At 44.8% G+C, this 26,828-nt stretch overlaps 1 protein-coding gene across 2 annotated transcripts; it reads right to left on the reverse strand.

The window, feature by feature from the left end:
• LOC139056013 (probable acyl-CoA dehydrogenase 6) lies at positions 1 to 26,730 on the reverse strand. Of its 2 annotated transcripts, none has more exons than XM_070533779.1 (8): positions 26,420 to 26,730; positions 20,119 to 20,208; positions 17,702 to 17,831; positions 15,962 to 16,040; positions 15,294 to 15,464; positions 10,793 to 10,966; positions 9,529 to 9,690; positions 1 to 3,725 (listed from the first exon to the last, which is right to left on the reverse strand). In XM_070533779.1, the coding sequence occupies exons 1-8, from the start codon at positions 26,443 to 26,445 to the stop codon at positions 3,487 to 3,489; spliced, it is 1,071 nt and encodes a 356-aa protein (XP_070389880.1). In that variant the 5' UTR covers positions 26,446 to 26,730; the 3' UTR covers positions 1 to 3,486. The 2 variants fall into 2 exon arrangements, with proteins under 2 accessions (XP_070389880.1, XP_070389879.1); XM_070533778.1 differs by having other exon boundaries at positions 15,962 to 16,068; positions 20,088 to 20,208.
• Positions 26,731 to 26,828: the final 98 nt, after the last annotated feature.

The raw sequence follows: 26,828 nt of genomic DNA on the forward strand, positions 1-26,828 counted from the left end.
TTCAAGACAAGGTCACGTTTAATCGTCGTTGAAAATAGTCAACTCAGAATCACGGAATGTAAAATAGTGTCGTGACACTTGATTTAACATCACTTCAACGAACAATGCTCAGTTCAACAATTGCAACATGCCAGAACCAGTAGTAAGATAACATCTCTGTTTCACCTGAATAAGCTTTCACTAGGGTGAACACTTTCATGTGGCCTCTTGGAGTTTGTACAAATTAAGCATAGCACTACACAGCTCCCGTGCATGCACCTGTGCCAAAGCGTTGCATGCACCTGGCTTGAAGGAGAAAAAAAGAACAATAAACAAGCTATAGTGCCAGTCCTCTCAAGCAGCATGAGGATAGACAGTATCACGTAAAACTAAGTCTGGGCTTCTTTTGTCACAGTCTCACACAACATGAAATCTGAATTCCAGTTGGTGATTCAATTCCATGCTAGAAAGCAAGCTTGAATCCCTGCGAGAAGCACAGCATGGATCGATGCTCACGGTAGGCTGCATCAGCACCAGAATGAAATTTTGCAAAGTTGTGTTCCAATACTTGCCATGAATGGCTAAATAGACAGCTAAATGGACAGCGGCCATCCTAAGTCTCGTTCCCATTCTGACAAGGCCGGCAAAAAGACAGCATCATAATAAAGAATGACGTGGGCTACTTTTCTGTCCAGACAAGATGGTAGCTGGGCAGAAATTCAACTGGAAAGCCACCTGTGTGCAAGAAAACGTAATCATGCTTTCTTATGTGGCTAATGTAAGCTACATTACGTTTTTCATAGGTTCGCACAAGCGAAGTGTTAAAACACAGCATAACATGTGTTTTTCCTGTTTTTTTTTTCCTGTTGATACGAAGTGACATCCCATCATAGAGATGTAATGCAGATGCATTCCAATTACTTGGGCTCAAAGCTGCTTACTTAGCCTCCAAAGCACTACACTTCGTTTTCAACGCTAACCAAAACTGGAACACACCTAAGGATGGTGTCCTCCTTGGGCTGCAGGAATGACACTTCATCTCACGCACCAACCTCCATTGTCTACTTGGGAGATATTTGCTCAAGAAAAATCATGCAGATTTTATGCACTGTGGGAATTGGTGTAAGTGCAGCTTTGATGAGCCAGCAAGACAAAACCACGTGTCCCAATAAAAATATGCTGTGGACACTGGCGGCAAACGCATTCAGCTCAACAGCCATGGTGGACCTTGCACAGCAAAGTTTGACTGAGGAGCGATAGCTTTCAGTGGTACTATCACTTCGCAAGACTTCCCATGACTCGGCACCGGACACGTCGAAGCACAGTAAAGTAGAACGTTGAAAGTACTCCTTGCATTAAGTGACTACAGGAAGCCCAGCACAACACCCAACATGTCCGGTGCCAAGTCAAGCTAAACTTCGCTACACTGATCCCTGATGGTGACAGCTTCTACTCGGCAAGACAGCTGACCACCATCATGACGACGACATGCCAAATCGCAGTAAAGTAGGCAAAGAAAGCTTCGCTTTGAAAAAAATGTGGCAAGTGCTTTGCATGCAGGTGTCCCCTCATCCACCTTCATTTTGGCGAAGCTAGCCAGGCTAAGCCTACATAAATATTGCTCCATAATGAGGAGTGCGGCAAGTACAAATAAATGAGCCTTTCTCTACTCGCACTTTTTAGGAACATTTGCTTATATATGAACAAAGAACTTGTGAAGTGCAGGGTAAGCACACTGGATTCAAACTTTTGAAAGCACATATAGGATGTATAAAACAATCTCTAGTGTTGCTTTAAAGGAAGGCAGTATTTCTGTTCTGACCATTTAAGAAATCTATCAGCATGCTTCCTAAATCGATTTTGGGAAAAGCTGTTCCATTCGAGCTTCTTCCATAGCAAAAGAAAATTACCAAGAGACACTTTTAATGGGCCCCAAAACACTTTTGGAACATAGAAAGAAAATATTGCCTATCTCTCGTAGAGGTTGCTGCGAACATTTGAGCCAAATATTATTGCACTGCGTACAGCAGGACATTTGCTACTTTGTGTCAAAAACAGAGAAAACTCCCTTGCTCTTGCTTCCGCAATGCCATCATGCATCGTCATCGAATGCAGCTGGCCCACCAACTCTACTGGCTGATTTCACGATTGCGAGAGCATTCTCAGTAATACAATATTGGAACTTTTGGGCTAAATCTTTGCACTGCGCGTAGCCTCCGACAAGGTAGCGGCATGCTGCATAGTGTAGTCTACTGCGGCCACCATGGTGACCGCAGTATTCTGGTGATGTATCAGAAGGAAATTATCCATATTTCTGCTGGTCTCTGTAATCAAACTAGTACACGGCTGTGCAGTCGTAGTCTTAACTATCGCACAAAGCGCTTTAAGGTGCCTGAAATTTCTGTCGGCCAAATACATTAAGTCTATGGGGCCAGTGGTGGTGCCACGGAGCTGTTCTGACTAATCAAGCATGCCCAAATTATTGGTTGGCAACTGTACTGTAACTGAGTCTTCCAATAGGTTTATAGAGCCTAGTACGAGGGGTATCAAGCTTAATACTTGGAATAAAAACTTCCTTGTACTAATGAAATGTGGTGTACAATTGTGGCTTTAGTGAATGGCAATTACACTTAGTGGCCCTTACCATCCTTATCATCATCACCGAGACCATTGTAACCTGGCCTCTGTCAGATAACCGAGTGCAAGTATATCCACACCGCACTACAGTTCAGCAGGCATACATCAAACCCCAGCGAACTATTACCGGCATAAAAAATTGTAGTCCTTTACAACCTGAGCAGAAAGTGAACTTTAAATACAAGTTACATACATGTGCCCAGGAATAACAGCTGCTCATTTTACCACTCCAAGTACGCACACACCTATTGCTGCACTGACTTAGTAACTGCCACTGTACGCAGGGAAGAGTGTGCATGTGTTATAGCCCCATGCAGGGCTGTAAGCAACCATGCTGTTTTTTATATACAGTCCATGCTGCGATGATCTTTATGCTGTGTACATTTGTAACGACATACAAATACACCTTTCCTAAGCACCTTTGGTTGTACTGGAACTGTACCATCACTTTGCGCGAGTGTGACCCAGCGTTTAGGTGACAATTTAACATCACTTTCAACAGCAGCAGTAGAAAATTCTCACGCTTTCCTGTTAACAAAATTGCTTTCATGCAGCTTGGATCAGCCTAGATGCCCTCTTTGTTGAGTGATCAGTAGAGCAAACAGAACATCACACATTCTCCTGCACATTAGTGAGTGCAGAAGACAGTCTGCATAGTGCACATCTACATTCACACATTGCCATGCTGCAAACCACCGGTGAAATTGAGATGGGAGCAGCAGGCATTACCGATATGTTGCACGTTTCCTGCACTCAGCCTCGAACATAGTGTACAGATCACCGGCTGACAAAATGCACAGGTGGATTCATAGAGCAGCACCTTGAGACCAAAATCAACAAGCAAAGGCTACCGTCTGCTTTCAGAGGATACTACCGGCCTAAGCCCCATCGCAGCTTAGCGATGATGGACAGCATGACTTCATCGGCACCACCAGCAATGGAGAGGAGCCGTGAGTCACGAAAGGCTCTAGCCATTGGCATCTCCTCGGTGTAGCCCATGCCACCCCAGTACTGCAGGCAGGTGTCGGCCACTTCACGCACCAACCGCCCGGCCTTTAGCTTCGCCATAGATGCCAGCTCCGTCACATTTTCACCAGACATCAGCAGGGCTGCACAAACATTGTTCAAGGAGGCAGTCAAGGTGATAGGAAACGTCTGTCAAACAAAATGTGATGCGCCTAAAGTGATGCGAGGAAGTCCCCTGATTAAAACAATCCAGCAGAACTTGTCTCACGATGAATGTCGACATGAATGCGATAAGCACTGAAGCAATGTAGCGAAACTCTGTAATGTCACTGTCATACAAGTCATGAAACCTGTATGCAGCTGAACTCCTCTATTGCACTTTCCTCTGCACAAGCTGCACAACCTAGTAGTACTACTGCGAAGTCCACACGTGGCCTTCGAGACGCATGCCATACTGGTGTGCCATTAAAAAATAGATAAATTACGACCAAATTTTTTATGACAACCCATCATTTTGTAGCCAGTCTACTCCCTTCTTCAGGTAGGAGAGGGCGTGAGAAGCAGAAGTGCTTGCATGCATTTCATGGTCGTTCACGCGCAAATGTAGCTCTGGACCGTGCACACAACACTTTCAAGCTTGCTCCCACACATGCTATGCCAGTTTCAGTCCAAAACAAATGACAACTTCCTCAAACATCAGTTGCATCAGACACAAACATGCTTCCATGATATCCAATGTTCATTGAAAGCATATACAGTAGAACTTTGTACATTTTCGAAAGAAACACATGAAAAAAAAAAGTACTAACCGGGAAAACATATGATCTGAAGTCTCTAAATATGGCAGACTGTACTGTAGCTGACATCTATGTAATGCAAAGTGTTGCACAAATTCTTATAGAATGAGACACCGACGCGAGCGTGCACCAAGCCTGAGCAGCCCAACATGCACATTGTCGTTTTTGCAGCATCTGCAAGCTTCCTCCATGTCTGCAAGCTTACATTCGCACTCTCGAATTTGACATAGGTCAGCAGCTTCTTCAGGTGGGGCACATTGGCGGGAAGTTTCGACATGGCCACTTGGTGATAATTGTTGCGGCATGAGACGCCAACACGTGCCAATCTGGTTGGGCTTGAATGACCCGAGACATGCTGTGCCGTTTTCCTATTGCGAAGCGTTTTGCGAGGGCAACTGGAAACCGAAACCAAATTGGGTTGGCAGACGCCACCAGAGCAAAATGCGATGCTCACTTCATCCCGCCTGCAGCAGAGACCGGTGGTGCATTTGGGTTATTGCCTACAAGAAGCGTGCAGTACCCTCCAAATGGCACTACGCTAACCAAACTTTGAAACAGATAGCTGAAGATGCTTATCGCAATAGGGCTGGTGGTGATAGCTGTGAATGCAACTGTGTGAGTACTGTGGGGAAGCTGCCAAAGCAGCGTCTATACTGCCCTCGACTGAACATGCCTCAAGCCTTATCCTGTTCACATGGGAACTAGTGGCTGGAAAATGTATCGTACGATCGCAGTTAGGAGATTTACTAAACACTAGTGCCAAAATATTACGTTTCGCGGAAACATTAACCGGTAAAAAAAGAAACGCAACTGTATCGAGTCAAGTTTTGTGATTTAAATTACAAACGTCAGCGCTGGGAAACTGTACGAGACAGGATGGTATCAACGAGGTTCTCTGTATTCATTACCCATCGATATCAGCTATATATATCGTACATTTATTTTGTTATACAGTCGACTCCCGAAAATTCGAAGCCGCTTAATTGGAATTTTCAGTTAATTAGAAGTGAAGTGCTGGTCCCGTCAGTTTTGCATGTAATCCTATAGAAGAAATCGCTCGATAATTCAAAGTCCTCATCCAGTAATATTGTTTAATTGGAAGTTAATTTTCAGCCGGGATCCTCGAGGTGGCCGTCATTCTTTGGTAGAATGTGCAATTTTTCAAGTGTTGCAACAGTTCCCTGCTCCGCGTTGGCATCATCGCCACCGCAGCCGCCCGCAACGCCATCCTTCTTGGAGCGGCCCGATTATTCATTGCTAAGGCTGCCGTGGCCTCAGCGATCAACTTCGACGGGAGGCGAAGCGGCTCCCGCCGGAGCTGATCGCGGAGGCAACGCGGGTGCCATAGGTGCACGCAGCGCCGCATACTGGCAGTGGCGAGATTGTGCGAGATTAGTCTTGCTGCGTGCGCAGCGTATGTCGAGGCGTGTGTTGGTCGAGCGCCTTTGTGTAGGTAGCTCGTAGGCTAGGTTGTTCCAGGGGTGATTCGGAATTAACTGTACCTAGTCACGCAGTTTATAGCCATGGCAAACCGTGGCTCTTATCACACGCTCGACCTGGCAACGAAAGTCGAGGTTTTGAAGGAAGTTGAGAAGGGAGGTGCCGCCAAACAAGACATAGTGCGGAAGTACAAGATCAAGCCGAACACGCTCTTAAACTACATCAAGAACAAGCGCACAATAATGGATGCATTTGAGAACGAGAAGTTCAAGACTTCTCGGAAGCGAATGCGCACTGGCGCTTACCCAGAGTTGGAGAAGGCTCTGCTGGTTTGGATTAGGGAGGCCAGGTGCAACAAACTTCCTCTCAGCGGAGACATCGTTGCGATGAAAGCCCGAACGCTTGCAGCAATGTTAGGGATCGATGACTGTTTCGTCAGATGGATGGCTGACGCGCTTTAAAGATCGCCATGACCTGGTTTTCAAGAGCGTGTGTGGTGAAAAGGCGTCCGTTAACCAGGAAACATGCGCCACGTGGAAGGACGGAAAGCTGTGTGAATATCTCGCCGAATACAGACCGGAAGACATCTTTAATGCAGATGAGACTGCACTTTTCTATCGGCTTCTACCAGAGCAGACCCTGACATTCAAGGACGACGACTGTGCTGGGGGCAAACGCAGCAAGGAGAGACTGTCGGTGCTGATCGCGGCAAACATGACTGGCACGGAACGACGTCGGTTACTTGTGATCGGGAAAGCCGCGAAGCCGAGATGTTTTAAAGGCGTGAAGATGCTGCCTGTGGACTATGAGGCGAACAAAAAAGCGTGGATGACGGCCGAAATCTTCAAGAGCTGGATAAGCAAATTGGACCACAAGTTTGCTGCTTCGAACCGCAAGGTGTTGTTCCTTGTCGATCACTGCAGTGCTCACGTGAATGTGCCAGCCTTGAGTGCAATACGCCTCGCATTTTTGCCTGCAAACACAACGGCTGTTTTGCAGCCAATGGACCAAGGCATCATCAAGAATGTTAAAGTCCTGTACAGGCGGCACCTCCTCGAGCGCATGATTTTGTGTGTGGATAGCTCCACAAAGTACGAGGTGAGCCTGCTTAGTGCCATCCACATGTTGGCGCGAGCATGGGATCGTGTGAAGCAAGAAACAATCGCAAACTGCTTCAGGGCTTGCGGTTTTGTGGCAGCTTCTTCGGAGGATGCCTCTGAAATTTCAGCGGAGGAAGCGTCAACAAGCGAGCTTGACGGCACTGATTTTGGTGATGCTCTCGGAGACGTCAATTTTGAAGATTACGTCGCCGTAGACAAGGCGGTTGAAATGTGCGGTGCGCTGACGGATAGCGAAATTGTAGAGATTATTCGCCCCCAGGAAGCGACGATGACGTTGAAGGCGAGCCGCAACCTAAGGCTGCCGATGTAGCTGCGGGCCTTGCTCTCGCGGAGCGCTTCTTTGCCGCTGAAGGTAACGTGGAAGAAGCGTTCCGCCACATCTACAGCCTGCAGAACTTGCTTTCAGCAGCGCGATTCGGCAAGAAGCAAAGCGAGATGACCGACTATTTTTCTTAGAGAAAATACTTGATTTCGCCACAAATAAAGTGCCGTTTTTTGTTTTTTGTGCTTAATTGGAAGTTCGTTTAATTCGAAGTTTTTTGCAGGCCCCGTGAACTTCGTATTAACGGGAGTCGACTGTATCCGGCAATTAATTATATCCATTTCCGTCATGTCGATGTTCGATTGTAGCTGGCACTTTGACAGCACCTCAAAGACAAAGAAGTCGCACTGCAGTTTGTACATTGCTGGCAAGGGTTGTGTCACTGCAAATGTCGTTCTCACTACCCGTACTGCCAGGAAAATGGACACAAATGGGCATGATGCACCAGAAACAGTTGGTAATGTGTGTTTGAAAGCCAGAAAGCTGAGGACAAAGTACTATTAGCCAATTATCGTATGATAGTCAATTTGGTGAAAGCGTACCATTATATCTGTGTACTATTATCCAAAATTGTAGTCAACCGATGTAAAGAAATACTAATTACAGAAGACTTCAAAATCAACAAAATGGCAGTTTGGCCATAATTTTCAACAGAACAATTCACTTTTAAATTTTTAAATCCCATGGACTTCACCTTTTATAGGATTTCAGTACTGCACTGATCAGACTCAAACCAGGCAGTAACACCCAGCAAAGCATCACCTCTGAGCTTGTGACCTTCCCTACAAGCGTCATACCACATGTTTATACATTACACTGACAACACATGAAGACAGCACATCACACAAAGTGCTGTTTTCATGTTCATGGTTTTTGATCTGTACAACATCTTGGCTGAACAGACGTATGGTAACCTTTCCATACTTGATTAGTAGTAGGCTGCAGTAACAACAAATGATTGCCGCATCAGGTAGGGTGCCTTCCCTCCACAATTTTTGTACAGTATCTTCAAGAAGTGATATGTATCATTGAAAGCATGTTGAAGGCCAGGCTACGACATGAAATGCTTACAGGGCGTATTCGATACAATGTTACAGTATCTACTCCCAGCCAGTTTTTGTAAGGGCAGACTGTACATTGTAGACTTGCTAGTGAGATCACCCTCCTGTGCCCTGGTCTATAATGTAAAACCACCATGTCAAAAACTTGCTGCTAGACTACTGTAGTTGATTCACGATTCAAGCTTAATGAAGGACGGAAAAAAAAAAAAAACACGGAAAAGAAGGACAGGACAGGCACTTGTCCTTTGTCCACATTTTTTTTTTTGCCTTTATTACGCTTGGAACGCCATGACACCAGACAAACAAAAAACATGTGTTCTTGAAGTAGCATGAAGGTAACTGCAACATCAGCCACCTCACAACTCTACAGCCCTCAGAAGAGGCTCTTGAAGCACACCTTACTGTAAAACCACAAACACGGAGCATGCCCATAAAAAAAATACATGCTCAGAGTTAGTTACAGCAGAGAACGTGATGCGTGATAATCCAACAGCCAAAGTGCATAGGTGAATCTCGAAACCCCATACAATCACGCCGCAACACAACCTATGCAGCTAATGATGTCTGGTCAGTGCAGAAGCTGGAAGTGTGAACCACTAGGCCTCTTTGACTAGGCAGTCCCGGACAGTTTGCAAACTGTCCACGGGTTCCTGTCTGACTAGCTCTAAAAGCAGGGCACGACAAACACAAGTGACCCAGTTGCTGGGGGCTGTGCGAGATGGCCCGAGGTTTCACCCGAAAGCACTGTGAGCGTTAGTCAATCTCCTAGCTGCCGTCGTCTGCTCGTACCCAGCCCACCACTCAATGACTTCATTAGCTTGTCCTACAAGATATGGCAATTTTAGAGGCCAAATTTCCAATGCAACCACAAAGCTTGCATAGTGGAATATTGCAGCCCGAGCGCATAATGTGTGTTTGCAAAGCGCAGTTATTGCAAGCGAGCGAGACGGGCTACAACCCTCTTCTGGAAACATGCACCAACTAGCCCCCCAACAAGTATTACGCAGTTATAGCACAGTATACGTCGCACTCTATTTCTGCACCACTTAGAACTACTTTAAGGTATCTTGGACAGCTTCCGAAGCTCTCCAAGAAAATGGAATGCGGGACAGTCGTATAGAACTGTCAGGGACTGATAATGGAAGAGGCCCACTGTGTGATCAAGATTAGTGCAGAAGCTAAGACAAGATGGCTGTGGTACACACCAGCTCCTCTGTATCCAAGTGACCGTAGTGCCTCAACCTCAGTCTGGAGTTCAGCCAGTCGAAACTGGATCACTTGGTTCTTGATCAGGGGCTGGCCATACACCTTTCGCTGCCGACAGTACTCCAGTGTATCATTTATCATGCGTTCCATGAAGGTCACACCTGCAGATGCCACCAAGTGCACAGCTCAGTAGCACTAACAAGATGCAGCGAAGTTATATGCTTGTGATGCTAAAAGTGTGCCAACACAGAAGTGCATGCAGTAATATTCCTGAAGTTATGTGTAAGGCACCATGAGGCGTACGAATGAATTAAGGTTTGAGACGCAAGTCTCAACACAGCAACACTTGTAAAACTTGCAGTCATTGAATATCTGTGCACCCGGCCAGTCTCCTAGGCTGTCCTGTTCTCGATACTATGTGAGGAGTGCCCAATTACTGCCCTTAAGTTGTACTGGCTGCTTCGAAAAAGCCAGCCAAAGGTATTGTGAAATCGTGCAGTAAGGTTTGGGTGATTTCAAGTTGTTACTCCCCCCCAAAATAAAGAGAAGCTTTAGAATTAATAGCTGAAAGTTACTTAGCCCACCTAAACAGTAGGTTCAGTGACACTATGTATAAGCAAAATACAAAATCTGCCTCACAATATTTTTCTTTTTTGATAATGTGGGGCCTTGCTGCTGAAGTTGGCTCCACTATCTTTAAAGCTTCCTAATATTTTTGCATTAAAAATTGATACAAAAATCATAATTTCAAATTAGGTGCTTTGTATAAAGAACTGCCAAAATAACATTTGAACTTTTTGTATTTCCTCTAGTGCATTGCTGGATGGAGTATGTGGGTGTGCAGGAAAGTAAGAAGTGACATACAAGTAGTAGTATATACCCAAGATCACCTTGTCAGATCAAGTCAGTATCCCAGTGGCTGTTGACAAGACAGGGAGCAAAGACAGTCCATGGTTTGATGGAGAATCAAACTTCAATGACATTATTTGATCCTATTGTCATATGCAAACCAGCTTCAAGAAAATTTTTTGTTTGCATGTTTGCATTGAGGTTATGCATTCTTTCTTTATTAAATAAGGAAATAGTCAAGCGTTTAATACAATATTAAATCCTAATGTTCATATTTGACACAAGAAAGTTGGACTATTCCGACACTCCTAGTTCTACATCGCAGTCACTGCCAGATATTGTTAGTGCATTGATCCAAAGCAAACAATTCAAGCAGCTGCAGCGCCACCTGTGGAAGAAAGCACTTGTGCTCACTGTTGATGGCAGCCACCAGGCGCTCATCCTGGAACTGGAGCATCTGGTAGACAAAGCCCATGCCTTCCTCGCCCACAATGTTCTTGGCTGGCACCCGAACATCCTCAAAGAATATCTGCGCCGTGTCTGAGGAGCGGTGGCCAAGCTTCTTGATGCTGCGTGCTACCGTCACACCTGCAACAACGTTAAACAGGTCACTTGGAGGAACAAGCTGGCGTTTCATTTTTCTTTATTAACTATTGGTGTGCGAATATTCGAAAGTTTGAATATTCGATGCGAATATATTAGTATGAGATTCAATTACAAAGACACATTTAATTTTCGAAATATTCGAACACCCAGAAATTGCTGTTGTCAGTTCTTAATTTCAGCTTCACCGCAGTACAGTTGTGTCATGCGGCGAAGCATACAGACTGTACTGCGGTGAAGCACATATGCCTTGCAAGGAAGCATATCAAATGTAAGAATGGGCACTGTCATGGGCCCCTGCTGGAGCTTATGGCTACCTAACGCTATCAGCTCAAATACCCACACTGTGCTACCTCTTTACAAGTCTGGACAACACCAGCCGCCAGGTGGAAACCTCTGTCTGCTACTAATCTGGCCAAGTGCCAAAAACATGGTTTCCAAACTACAAATTTGACCAAGTTGTGATGTTTTAGAGCGCAGCTCTTAGGTGGCCGTTCCTGAGGCAAGCGTCGGCGTCCCTCGTAACCGAGCGAACAAGTACAGCGAAGGATGAAAGAGCGAACACGAAGCACAGCGTGGGATGAAAGATGGCGATAGTGAAGAGAGCACAAGGAGGAAATCGAAGGAGGAGGATGCATCAGAACCATGAGGCAGAAAGCAGAGGAGGAGGGTGTGGCGAAAGCGTGAGAAGAAAAGCACAGTGCCGTGCAAGACGGGCTCTGCAGCGACATCCGCTACGGGATGGCACCAGAGTAGCATGCTGTCATCTGTTCACCAATGGCACGCAGCCAGCATGACCATCGATACCATATGTGGAAACAAAGCGCCGCATGAACAGAGGTCTGTCTGCGGTGGCTGCTGTGAATTGCACCTGCGCGTCACTCACGCCACACTTCGCTCTGTTTGCAACGTGCCACACGATACAAATTGTCTGCACCAGCCAATATATCGCGAAATGAAAACACGCATTAAGCTGCACTCAAATTTCACATTAGGGAGTATCATAATCGTCAAGGAATTTTTTTCACCCTCTTTATAAAGTAGTTGAGTGCCACCAGGATGCTTCAACGGCAAAATGGATTAAAAGCCTGGCTTTAGAAGAATCAAAGAAAACTTAAGCACCAAAGAACCCAGATATGTGCTCAACAACGAAAGCTGCTGAAGAGGCTCCTTCCATATAAGCACCGTGGAAAGGCTTTGATAAGCTCATCAACCAGCAGCAATTTTCACTGCTACAAGCACAGGTTTAAAAGATCGCTTTTATTAAGAATAAATATGTGCATGATGAAATTTTGGGCCAAAAAGAAGATCTATGTGAGTGGCAGTGAAGAGATACCTATTGATACCAGACACTACTGTGTCCGGTGGGCAGCTCTTTTCGGTGTTTGAAGGAATAGTGACATGCAGGAAAGAGAGAGAGAGAAAACATTTGTTAAAGGGCCCCTGAAACGATTCGGACAAATTTTGTAGACGCGTAGGGTACAGCTTAAGTCGAACATTCGCAGCACAATTTAAGTGAAGCGTTACGTATTAATGGAGCTACAAGCCATTAGAAGTTACCCTCCTCCCCAGCCACGCTTTCCCTCCTCAACTCATTCGCCGAGCGGGGCTAAGCTCCGCCTTCACTGGTCCTGTGTCATCACATCGTCCACTTCCGGTTGTTTTGGAGCCCGCCCCCGCCTGCGCGAAACTTCTCCGCTAGCCGCTTGGCTGTCGACCCCAAGCGAGAGCTATCGAAGCAGCTTGCGTTGCGAGTATTCTGTCGTAGTGCCGAACGTGTCTGGTATTCCGTTAACCACAGGCAAGCTGGTCATTTCGGCAAATGACTGGAGGCATAAACTCAAGCTGATGAAGGAACTTTGGCGTAGACGTACGTGAGCGGCCTGATCGGTCTGCTCGGTCCAGACACTTGTTGGCGCAGCGCTTAACCAGCCAAACAAAGCGCTAATATTGCTCTAACCAAGTGTAAAACATTTTAAACATTTATAAAAACAACGTGTTGATTACACTCCTGCGAAATATACGCACCAGCAGCAAAGAAGAACACGCTTCGTTGCTGCTACTGTGTATGGTTGAGCTCTATGCCACCAGGTGGCTGCACCATGCAGACCATTCACATTTGCCCTTCTGCTCATCTCGACTCATCCCGTTACGGCACAGTCAAGCGGCCAGACCCTGTCCCCTTGCGCTTATGTTTGCCCTAATACGGAACTCGCGAAACGCTATTGTCCGGTGTAAAGTGACGGCCACAAACGCGCAAATCCTGGCGCCGATCGTATAGCGGCAGTCCGATGCGCAGCAGCCAGTTCACTCGTACGCTGCCTTGCAGAGGGACACGATTCGCAGCTTGACATATTGCCAGTCGCTAGGTTTGCAGTCCATAAGGCAACAAAGTCGAATCATAGTGCTCGCGAAAAGACTGAGACCAACTCTGACCGCGGCGCTCTCGCCAAATGAAGTACGTTGTAACACAATCAGACGACACTTGCTGTGTGCCGGAAGTGCTTAAGTCTACTGAAAAATTGTTCTTGTGCATTCTCTTTATGCTACTTTCTTTTTATAAAAACAAATTAACTAACATTCCAACTATTACGAAGATCATTTGTTTACCATAACGTTGGAAAAATTATCGATCACGCGCCCTGGTCAGCCAATCGGATAGCTCGCCCCACTGACGTCATATGGGTGATTCCGATCATACGGGTAGGGGCGGCTTAAAATTCCGCCGAGCAGTGCGCTGCGATCGGCAGCGATGTGCATTTTCAAAACCTTATAATAAATTACACGCTTTACGCAGAGCACTTAGATGTGTCAATTAATGATCAGAAGGACCTACACTAATGACTCAGTACGTTTGTAGAAAATCGTCAAAAGCGTTTCAGGGTCCCTTTAAAACAAAGGAAAACCGCAGGATCCTTCGACGGTCTCTGGGCGAGTGCAGGAAGGTGTTGCTGCTCCCCAAACTTGTCGAGCAGCTTTTTCATCATGACAATATTAGAGAAGTGCAGGTATGACACTTTCAAGCAAAAGTGTTCTAGAGAATTTTGTTGACCAGAAAGCGCAATTTCCTTGTGTTATTTGCTGCGCAATAAACTTGCCTTGTTTCTTCCCTTGTACCTCTGGTTGGCGAAAAAAATTGCATTTTTGCAAAACGATAGTATGTATTCGAAAAATATTCGATTCACACTTGGTTTTCGTTATTGGAGATTGATTAAAAATTTAAAATTTGATATTTGCACACCCCTATTTTTAAACCTTTGGGTGCCGGATGTTCTTGCCTGCGGTGTACTGGAGGTCTTTGTTCAAGTGCAACAGCAGCAGGCATTAAATTCACATGCTTTTTATTGGCACTGAACATTTTACATTTTCTTAACCTGAAAATTCAAACAAAATTTATGGCTTAGGCTAATTAATGATATTCATTTGTGTTTCACAGGCAACCTGGTCTCACTGTCGCTACCACTGTTGCTGTCATTCATCATTGCCACCCAGACGAGTATCCTCAAGTATGGCACTGGAAAGGTTAACTGCTCTCCATCCCCACATGTGGTCTGTTTTGATGACCAATTGCCTGACTGGCAGATTGCTGCTGTTTTTGCTAGCCACCTGGAATATTTGTTCTAGTACGACATAGGTACACACCTAGTGTTATAGTAGCAGGAGTGACAGCAAGGCTTACTTCTCCCTCTCCTGGTAATTCCCCCGCTCTCGCTGGGCTCCATTCTGGTTCAATATGCCTTAACATTGTTCTTTCTCTTGATTCTATTTCCCTTACACACTTGAGCAGTGAGTGCCACAGTCCATTAGTTCAATTTGGGCCCCCAGGAACAGACTTATGCTAAAAATCTTTAAACAGCAAAGCAGTAACTTTTCTACTTCAGCATCTCCAGACCTTTGTGGGATAACTTATTGACCAGAAAACAGCCTGCTTAGCTACAATCTCAAACCACATTTACTGATCAGCATTATTTGACATAGGCACCCCTCATTTCTAATTTGCCCATTCCTGACAGCGACTTCATTACAAACAAGTGCGTTGATTGGAGTATTAAGTTCTTTCATATGTTTGGCACTGGCTCCCTTTTCCAGCAAAGCATGTGTCGACTGTTTCCGATGTACTGAATAAGCATTATATAGGCTCAATAACATTCACCAAACTGAGAAATTACCATATCAGCACTTGCAGCGATTACTCCCAAAAGAAATGTATTTACCACAGCTTCTCATTACCTTGTGAGGTAGAGCCCAATGGAAATGTAAGAGTGTGAATCTTTAACGCACTGTTGATCTGCAGAACTTGTAAACAGCTCACCAGGTGTCTTGAGGGGCAGGCAGACGAGCGACTTCGTCTTGTGCGGTGGTCCCTCGGTGCGCGTGTTGACGAGCACGGCCATCCAGTCTGCCTGGCAGCCGTTCGTGATCCACATCTTGCCCCCATTGATCACCAGGTCGTCTCCCTGTCGAACAGCTGTTGTCTTGATGCCTGCGTAACAGCACATGGGCAGGCACCATCACACACATCAATCAATCAATCCCATCACACACACACGCAACTCTCTGTTGCAAGTGCTTCATGCATTGCCATGCAAAGTGCACTTCATTCAGCCAACAGCCTTTGAGCATTGTTTAAGCGCGTGTAGGATTAAGGTGACCAAAGTGCTCTGACCTGCTAGCAACAAGGCACTGCCACCGTATGCTTTCCTGCCCCAGATTTCATTCGCATATTCACTTTTGGCACTCAAGTGTAGAATAACTCAATACAAATTCGACATTATTAAGGCAAAGCACTTAAAAAGCCAGGGACGCAAAACCTTGGTCACTACAGCCAAAGCTAGTGCAAACAGTTGGACCAAATGAGAAGCTATAGACCCGAGTGCCCAAGCTGTACTGAATAAATGCAACCAAAGGATGCCCCCTTTTTCCCACTGGACAACATGCACTCAAGACGTGCTGAAGAATCCAGCCAGATCAGGTACTCACTGGCCACGTCTGAGCCACAGTCTGGTTCACTGACACCGACGCATCCCACAATGTCGCCAGCGATCGATGGGGCCAGGAACTGCGCCTTCAGCTCATCACTGCCAAAACTAACACACCACGGAACAACACTGCAATGACTTTCATTTGTGCAAAGGGGAGCACAGAACTACACTAGGCACTGCACAATGCATTTTATTTCCCGCACAACCTGCTCGAGGCAAAATGCTGTGTGCAATGCTCTCCAAACTTGTCAGCCTCCTGGCTGCCACAGAATGCTACGAGGCAACCAATTCAGATGTCCTGAAAAAAATAAAAGGTTGTAGCTGACATTTTTTTTATCTTCTCTTTTCCAAGGATAGATGGCAAATATTTCTTTATTCCATCTTGTAGATTTCTGCAGAAGCTATTTGAATAATCCACTCCACGCTTGTTCCCTTTTGTATCAGGAGTAAACACTACACATTTTGGCAACACAGAGTAAAACCAAGAAGCAGCACAAAGAAAACTGCATTCTTGTGAGACATGGCCATGTATAGTTATTTTAGCTGTTACACACACACACACAAGAAAAAAAGGAAGAAAAACTCAAAGGACGCTTAAGCTTCGCGTTTAAGAGTGGAATGCGATAGCCTGATGGGGCCCCGTTGACGCTGACACCGGATATTCTGCGACAGGGGCCTGATAGAAAACAATGGTGGGCTGATTCTGGTGGCAGCTGCAGGGCAGAGCAACGGCTATCATACCCTGGTATGGCAGAGGCTTCAAGCAGTGACTCAATGGTTCATAACCCCGTAAGCAAGAGAAAGGGGGTTCGTGTTCGAGTTTCTGCGTAACAGAATTACATTTTCTCGTATACTCAAATTATTTTCTAGTATATTAAAATTACAATCCAATGCTATCATGCCTGTAGGTTGTGCATAAGTCAGATTTTACAAATTTCCCAAAATCATTTTACTTTGAGAAATTCAGTTAGTTCAGTAATGCCTATGCACCACACGGAAAGCCTGCGTGGTTGTGGTTCGAGATAATTTTTTCCGACAGACCGTGCCGCCGCCACCAGATTTTCTGTGACATGGGGCTCCTAATGCTATTGTGCTAAACAGTTTAGCTAGGCCAGAGGGCATTACGAAATGCTAGTTCAAGCTGTCTCTGTGTGCGGTGCATTACCCCATGTGCCATTACTTTGCCAACTCTGCAGGCTAGCATTTCACAACAATTTCGATGCTTCAATTTACCTAAGCTTGTCATAAAATAAGTGCATAAAAGCAAGCACTTCTATTCAAATTTTTCACAGGGATTGTATTTTGTAGAAGTACATATTATCCCTCCGTTTTTTGTTTTTCATTCATCATACTAAGTGCCTGATTCTGGGCAATAATGGCATACAACAGCATGTACTAACTAGTAATAAAACTCGGGAAAGAACGAACCAGCTAAATACCTGTCACACAATCCGGTCCAGGCTTCTCCTGTTGGCATCTTTAAAAATATATGTGCACTTGCAAAGCAATGCAAGGAGAGACTCCCTCACACTGTGCTTCAAACTCTGTTAGTGACTACCTGAGTGCTTCATTTCTTTTAGTACCACAGGGTATTTATTCTTTTTATCCTTCTCACATGTATACACATTACACTGTACATGGTTCCTGCGGGTGTATGACATTTCAAGTAACATTTCTAAATAAATGCTAAAGGTTAGATCAAAACAATGAAACAGCAAAATTGTAGCAAATTACGTACTTGGAAAGGGCAGGGGTACACATGTCCGTGTGGACCAGGATCCCCGAGACAATGCCACCACAGTTGATGGCAGACAGCTCCTCCGCAAAGGCTACCGTAAAGCTGTAGTCCAGACCAAGACCTCCGTACTCTGAAAAACAATGAGATTCTTTAGCACATCCATTCACACACAAGTTCACAGATTTGCCAGTAAGTTGTTGAAAATAATTCTTCTACTGGACAGCTGCAAACAAGCCTCTTGCAAGAAGTGCAAAAAGATCCATTCTGTCAACTGTGTGTAAACAAGTCGGCCACTTCTGCCGCTTCGGTAAAGGGGGAAGCAATGAGTACCTATACCTGTGACTGCAGCAGCCTTTCTCTCTACTTCGGTCACAGGGTAGACTATACGTGCGCACCATGACCAGCTCAAAGGCTGAATAGACCACTCTTTCATAAATGGTAAAGTGCCTTTACCAAGGTCCCTCACTGTCATGAAACTGGCTGAAACCAGTACAGGCCAATAAAGAAACTGTGCATTAGGGCATTAACAAATTTCACTGAGCATGCTTTTCTGACCACGCAGGAAGAGAAATTGTGTGCATAGATCCAACCTCAAACTGCATTGGCCTCATAATTGCATCAATGGTAAAACATAGCGTGCATAAAAGAACTGCTGCAATAAGTGACCAGCTACCCCAGTTTCCATGCAAAAGGTATGCAAATAGAGGATTCCCTTCGCTCTTTCAAACAATGATTGAAGATGAAACAACTGCACTAGCTGAAAGGTATTCTGTTTCCTGTCATAAGGATGAACGTGAGAGCAGCAGCACCAAAGATAGGCCTGTCAGAACAAAACGTGAGCCTACAGCTGCTCCCCAAATCTCAGCAGTAAAAAAATATCTAAGACTACGATTCTTATCATGAATATAGTTTCAGAACAGCATCAGAATGCTTTCTCTGAATTGAATGCAATGTTAATGCTCGTGGGATTCTCACCCATGCTTTTGGGACAAAGGAATGACAACACAGAAGTGCAAACCATCACAAGGGCATTTATTGCACCTTTCATAAACCAATGCCTGCTAGCTGAGTTGCTATCCACAAAACATGCCGATGGGCACACGACAAATTGAGGAAGTCTGACTCCCCGCCATCGAATAGCGAGCGAATATGTTCGTCCCATGCTGGACACCAACGCCTGGTCGTTCGCGTGTACGGTCATGCAAACGGTGGCGCGTTCGGACTATCATATTTGTGCAATCCGGTATAGACCTTGCGAGACAGTCTCGCAGAAGCATGGATCGGCGCACATGCGGAACGTCCGTGCTGCTTGCCGACCCTGCGCCAAAGAGGAAGAGCCTTCTCCCTTTGCACCCCAATAACCCTGCCGTTAGGTGGCGTTAGCAGAGCAACACTTGCGCCATCTCTCGTACTACCCTGCAAGCATAGCGACCACCGCCATGAAGCCATGTGGTGAAGCCGGATTACAGGAGAAGGGAGCTGTGCAGAAAAATAACATATCAGGGTTTGAGTGAGAGTTGCGCATTCGCACATGCTACATGCTCCAGGGAAAAACTAACAACTCCAAGACTAGCGGAACTCCAGTACAAGCACATGCAATTACAGTGGCATTTTTTGGATGTGAAAACATGACATGCATGCAGCCAAATGCAGCATCTTCCATTGAGTTTATACTACCAAGTGTAGAGAGTGCACCTTGATAACAAACCCAAGTGGTTGATTATGCTTTGTTGATTAGCCAGAATGATATAAACTTAAAAAAGTTATACACACCAATTTGAAACGCAGATGAACAATGAAAGAATGACGACTCAATTGATTTGAACAGGGCCGCCTTCTATGCAAGGCTCATGCCAAGTATGTCATCATTGAACATTTAAAAACCATGTGTCAGCGAATGCATGCGCAGTGTATAACATGCGTTGCTAATGCTAGTGCAAGGTCCTTGCATGCGCCACTGTGCACTACGTAAAATCTCTCCAGTACAGAGATGGGTGATGGCTATAGGCAGCAGGGTGAAATTACAGAAATATCCCGTTTCATGCAGCCAATGGTAGCAAACACGCTGCAACATTACCAGTAATGAAAGTGATTCAATAATTTTAAAGTATTGAATGAGGCCAGGCATTTGAAGTCCTCGCAAGCCTTGACAATTTTTGCTGATCTGGTAACATTCAGCTCTAATTTGTGCAAAAGCCTTTGATCAATTGTGCTGCGTATAATTTAGGTCAAGCAAATACAATAAACCAAGGCAGTACCAGGAGCAAGTGCTTTTGCCAAGCAATTGTGCCACTGCTGAAGGGGCATCTCGCCTCAACATTACCAGGCAGTGCATGCACAGAAAACACAGTCCAACGCCAGGGAGCACTGCAGCCTGCAATCTCACCCACTGGGCGCGTGATCCCCAGCACTCCCACCTCGGCCAGCTTCTTGAACACCTTGTGAGCATCGTACATGCCCTCCGCCTCCCACTGGTCCACATATGGGTTGATGTCCTTGTCAATGACCTGCGTTCAGAGAACAGATGTCACAAGGTTGTGTGGGAACATTATTCTCTAATAATAAGCTACACATGTTAACAATAATAACAATAAGCTACACATGTTAAGTGCAAGAGGCAGCACAATGCTCTAGTGCATAAGAACTACATAGTACATACGTAGGCAAGTCGATATTTGAAAAGACTACTACTTTTCTACTTAAGCAACTTGTTTAATTAACTGAAAAGCTGTGTGGCCCATAGGAATTAGATGTGTCTACTTGTGAACTGTAATACAATTTCCTTGCCGCTTTTCACTGCTGCGTGCTATGCATGGGAAAATGAAGATTAGACAGGTGCCACAAAGTCACCTTCAACTTCAAGAATAGTACTGAATATGATGATCATAACCTGTGTAACCTATAGCTTAAAATAAATTAGTAATATTAGTTATTAATCTTGAACTAACGAAAGCAGCACCAAGAAATTATACAATAGAGTGTATAAGTATGAACAAGGTGTCTGACATTTGGCAACTGCAGATACCATAAACACTGGTTATTCTACAAGTTGCACTATGCTTGAATTTAGAGTAAAAGATTATGAAATGTGCTGGCGTATGCCCTGTCAGTAAGCATGCTCGCGTAGGTAGCTGAACATACTCTGAAGGCATGCCCATATAGAATGACAGTTTCTCTTTCTGGTGGTTACCAGTGGGCTGCTTCAAACGGTATGCCATTTTCATGATAGTTTCCCTCTTTTAGGCTACAGAAAAGACAGCGTGCCCTGCGCACCCTTTGAATACTAGCCCCAGTTTACAACAGGAATGGCTTTGCCATAAGGCCACCCAGAAGAGCTCAGCATTAGTAAGCTTTCAAATATCATTAACTGATATCATTAATATCATTAACTAAGCTACCAGAAACGCCATAGTGGAGCACTCCAGGTTAGATTCAACTACATCATGTGCCCGATGAAGTAATTATAGCTACATCATGCATGCAAATGAAACAATTCAGTTCCACGTATTTGTAAAGCTATAAGCAATAATAAGCTATTTTTGGCATGTGTGATGATGTGCGTGAAATCACGATGCTCCGGTCATCACTGCATGCATGGTTGAAGACAATTACACAACTGGAGTACCGCATGAGCTTTGTGCGGAATGAAAAAGAATAAAAGGGGGCGAATGAAGCTCCAACCAAACAGGGTCATGCGAGACTTGAAAAAGAAAAGGAGAAGGAAAGGATGAGGGAGTAGGAGGTGGAAGGGACACATCGGGAGGGTTGTGCAGAAAAGGTTGATGGAGTGCGGCGGTGCAAGCTTGATGGACCTTGGCTCACGGGACCTCCATCCAACCACAATGTAGCTTCCTGATGATCTGCAGCATCTTTCCCCCAACTGTGACGAGACGTAGATGGCATTTCAACGACCAGACAGCTGCGGTACTTGGCCATTACTAAGCATTTGTGAACGTTGGTATTCTGCCTTCGTCGTTCAGACTCTCACCAGGAGAAACCTACAACCGATGAACTTTTTCCCAAGTTTTGTACATAACAACCCAGACTTGCTTGCTAGATATGCATTTTTCACCATAACGTTGGGCCCACAGGTTCCTACTTAAGGCCACACAGTTTGCTGCATGCTTTGTGTGTGCAGTTGAACTTTGTCACACCTTTACTGAATCGACGCCGAGGTCTTGTCAGCTACTGCAGCCGGGCTACTCAGCACTGCTTGACTTTTTTTATACAAAGTGTTTTGTTGCGTGCCTAGTTGCAGTTCACTTTGCTTCTTTCTGCAACCAAGGCAATACCTTCAGTTGCTAAATAAGATTTAAACCAACTATCACAGTGTGTTGACACATTCTTATGTTAATATAATCATATTACCTTCTGAATAGACGGTAATGCCATTAAGTGAGTCAACAGCATTGTAGGCAGCATAACATGACAAAATGAGTTTCCTTCCCAATTTAAGCCTGAAGCAAAGTGTGAGTGTGTGGCGTTCAGGCCGCACATGCTGGCAGACTTAATTGCAGGATATGTTGGAACAATTTAAGGATGTGCACAGCACAGGCAATGACGCCCCCTTACTTCCTGTCTCCAATTATCACCTCTATTTGGCCATACTTCCTGCAAAAACCCAACGTCCTTGCTTCTATACAGCTCTTACAGCTATCTTGACTGGCACAGCTCCAATCAAAACCGGATGCAGACCTGCATTATTACAGGACATTGTAGCCTTGTAACATTATTTGTAGATTTCCAAGCACCATCAGGCACTCGGCTTCAAAAAAGTTCAAACATATATATTTTTCTGAAATTTCTGATACTCTTTAAGAAGCTTTAACTAGGAGGCTCCTACTTAAAAAGATATCAATAGAAAAATTGGTTCATATACTGTTGAACCTTTCTAGATTAAATTAGTTCCATTTAAAAGGAAAAAAAATCATATTCCAGTGATTAACGGTTGCATAAAATATTTATTGATTCTCTCGTTCCTGACACGAGTCTTGCGCTTGTTAAAATTTGAGTGTGCAGTAGTGGAAGGCTTTAGAATTGTGCTAGTAGCACCACTGTGGCTAAAAAAGGCAAAGACAAACTAAAATAAATGATGGGACAACAGGGACAATTTTACTTCATTCACAACTGTGACACTGCCCTGTTATCACTGTTTCACAAATTTATTCATTTCATTGGAACGACACTATAATGCCTAAATGACTCTGCTCCACATCACACAGGCTTTCCAATCATCTCAGCTACACCCACATTTATGAATCAACACATTCATTCGATTTTTCTGCACTTCCACAAACTGTCCGGTTGTGGAATTCACTCTTGGACAGTATCGCATATCAGCCGAACTATGACACAATCTGCGAAGCCCTAGACAGTTATTTTGCTGATAAAGCATGGACATACCCTTGTGAGGAAAGAGTGGTGGCATAAGCAGACCAAGAGCACCAAGTGAGGCAAGGAAAGGGGCAGTTCTCGGAGGATGCAAATGCAGCTGACTGTAGTTGCCAGAGGAAGGACCATGTGGCATGATTGCGGTCGTGAGAGAGGAATGTACAGGTGTGTGCACTGCATGTGGTGTGCATGGATGGACTGCATGTGGGCAGCATGGGGGAAGAGCCGCAGAGTGTGGTAATAAAGGGAATGTTTGCAACAAACGTCTTGGCCCGTCGTCGTTCATAACACCCTGTTTGTTGTCTAATGTTACAGCATTGCATAACGCATTGGTTCTTTAGAGCTCTTAGGCGCTCGTTCCTGTGGCAAGCATTGGCATGCCTCAGTGTCGTACCTCGGCGTAACCAAGTGAACGAGCACAGCGAAAGATGAAAGAAAACACGGAGCGCAGGGGGAGATCAACGAAGAGAGCGCGAGGAGGAACGTGGAGGACGAGGCTACAGTGAAAGCATCAGGCAGAAATCAGAGAAGGAGAGTATGGCGAAAAGGTGAGAAGGAAACCAGCGATTACACTGGAGCCTTCGATGAGTCATGAATAAAAGCTGATGCGCTTGACCCGCAGATCAGATTTTCGCCTGCACTGCTCACCGCTGTCGTTGTGCTCGAGTGTTAGTTGTTTTGCAACACTTCACTCCGTATGCAACATACCGCAGGAGATAGACTGTTCACGGCAGCCAATTTATCGCGAAATGACAACAGATAGAAAGCTAAGCTCAAACTTTGCATTAGGGAGTAACGTAATCGTTGGCGAATTTTTTTCTTTCATTGACTACATAAGCTAAGTTTCTTTTTCTTATCCTCCATTTTAAATACTTTTTCTTTCCTCTTCAACCATGCAACCTCAGTATTTTATAATACCCTAGTTTTTTTCTTTGAATATACCATGTAGATAGAAGGTATCCAGGGCGATTTTTAACACTTATCTATTATAAATGTTTAATATTTGCCTGTGCTGCACATACTTATGAATTCTATTACACTTTGGTTTTCGTTACTGTTGCTTCTTCTCTACGCATGTCAGACATTCGATACATTTTAGACACGCACTTTATGTACTGCCCCACTTACTCAATGCTTGCCCTGCAGCCTTTACGGTATATTTAAATAAATAAATAAAAACAGCAGTAAGTGAGATTCTTAAAAGTTTACAGGACTTACTGTTAGAACACAGGTTCAGTGTTGCCCTTGATATTGGCGCAAAGTGCACATTCCACTAAAAATCTGTAAACACACATGCAAGTGTGGCAACAGTGGTTAAACGTCGAATTAGTGAAAGTTGAGTATGAATGAACTGTATGACATATGGGGCAACTAAATTTTCCTTTTAGCTTTGTTAAGACATACCAAGGCTGCAGTTATGACAAGATACTGGAACTTTAGGCAGAATTCCTCTTTTCCCTTTGTTTTCATCGTGCCTATTAACCCCATAAGCACAAACTATGGGTCCAAGAAAATTTTAGCACCACTTTTATCACGCTTTACTTCAATGTTGGTGTCTATATTTGTTTTTCAGAGCTTAGGAATGCCTTCTTTTTCACATTTTTGTCCTAGTCTTATTTTGTTTATAATGCGATAAACCACTAGAGAACTTGGTTGAAGGCAGCCGATTATTACCACAAACACTTGCTTTCTCGGCCCATGGCCCTATACTGCACCTGCATTGTGGACGTTGAAAGTGTTGTTGAAGTTCCTGCATAACACGAAACTAGTTGAGCGGCTCTAGCAGTGTCGCCGTCTCAAGTACACAGGCACTCACCACTTCCTTTCTCCTCATCATCATCCATCCCAATAGTTTCACTACCCTTCCCACTGCCCAGTGCACAGTAACAGACTGGTGTGCACCAACTCATGGTGACCTCTCTGTTCTCCCTGCCGACAAAAAACGCTGCTATTGACTGCTTTGCAGCAGACTCTGTTGTTGCGAGGGCATTGTGCACATTCGACGCTGTGAGGTCCAAACAAGTTTCCTACATCACCTTTCCTCTCTGACTCACTCCGATCATGAATACACATGCTCTGAGCCACCCTTGGATGGGGTGTGCCAGACGGCAGCAGCAGTGGGAAAGTCGAAGTAAGAGGCAAAGAAAGCTTCGCTTAAAAAAAAAAGTGCAAGCTTGTGTGATCTTTTTTAAGGAAAGCATAAACAGAAAGAATGAGGGATGGGAAAGCAGGTTTATGCAGTTCCAAGGTTATTCCCACTTCAGGTATGTGGTTGTGCCTACAAAAACTTTCATCCACGTAACTATATCATATTTGAACCTAATAAGCCAGTCTCAGTTCAAAGGAGACAATGAGAGAGGGATGGTAGACGAGTAAAAACAAAGTATCCGCAACTGTAAGCTGACTAAGAAAAGCAGGAAGAGCCGAAACATTCTACATAAGAAGCATTCCCGCCATTTGTGAAAAATTGGATCTTCTGATTTGCAGAAACTACGTACAGCAGTGCATGGTTTGCGTTAGTTGCAGTGCAGTCGCTTGTTCTTTTCGTGTTGAGACTACCACATTCTCTGTCAGTGCTAAATCATGGAATCTAAGCCAACCTTTGCTCGAGTTCCATATCTATTTTGATAGAACGTATCTTACATTAAATCAAGGAAAGTATTTCGGTTAGTTTGGGGGCCTTACCTCAAAACTCAACCGAATAAAAGTGGTGAACGAAGAAATATCATATGCAGTAAACAAGTACTGTAATAAATACGTGTACCAAGGCGAAACGCAGCACTAAGCAATGTATAGGTCATTCCTGCATGAAAAAACGGGGGTTACTGCACTGATACAATGAAACATATAGTAGCAAGGTGCCGTTGCCGTAAACAGCGACTGGCTGACAATTTCTAAACGGCGGTATTTGACCATTTTTCCCCAAATGTTACTCCACGGCGCGTCAACACATCGCTGCTTGCCTCACTGCGCCATTTCATATTATTCAGCAGCATTCGCGTCCAGGATAGCGAAATCCAGCAACTCTCACATATGATCTGGCTATGGGCAATGGAGGCATTGCTATGGGTAAGTTAACGCAACAGCGGGTAACATTTCCTATAGATACGAGCGTAGTCCCACCACAACGACGTGTACTGATGGCTTGCATACAAATATCAGCTCGTTGTAATCGAGTACATCTGCGAGTAGGTCACCGTCTGATATATGAATCGTTTCTTTATCGCGAATACGGCGCTGATACAATGTACGACGCCTAGGTATGCAGTCAGCAGGCTGCACTGAAAAAGAAAACCACTGTGACAAGGAAAGAAAATGGTCTTTTACCTTGCGAACGCTCCGTCGAAACTCATCGTGTTGTTCAGTGAAGAACGTCGCACAACTTCGGACTCCTTGTCGGGTCGCCCAAGGCGGGCGACTTCGATCAAGCCGTAGTCGAAAGCGACGCGATACCCTCAAAGCTTGCATTATGCAGTTGCCTGCGCCCGGTTTCTCGGAGTACAATGGACTGGACAACGGAGAATGCCAAGTTGTGCGTCGTTGCAACGAGGAAAACGTTATCTACTATCAACACTGTTTCCGTCCTATGGTTTCCGTACTCGCACTGCCCGACCAGACAAGTTTCGTAACTGCGAAAACTCCGAGATTAACTTGTCTTGGATTGATTTTTTTGTTTGACACTTTTGGTGATGATGATGATGGTGTAGTGACCGTTGATAGACGCGGTTATTGATGC

The sequence above is a fragment of the Dermacentor albipictus genome, chromosome 2, assembly GCF_038994185.2.
Source record: "Dermacentor albipictus isolate Rhodes 1998 colony chromosome 2, USDA_Dalb.pri_finalv2, whole genome shotgun sequence".
Classification (NCBI taxonomy): Eukaryota; Metazoa; Arthropoda; class Arachnida; order Ixodida; family Ixodidae; genus Dermacentor; species Dermacentor albipictus.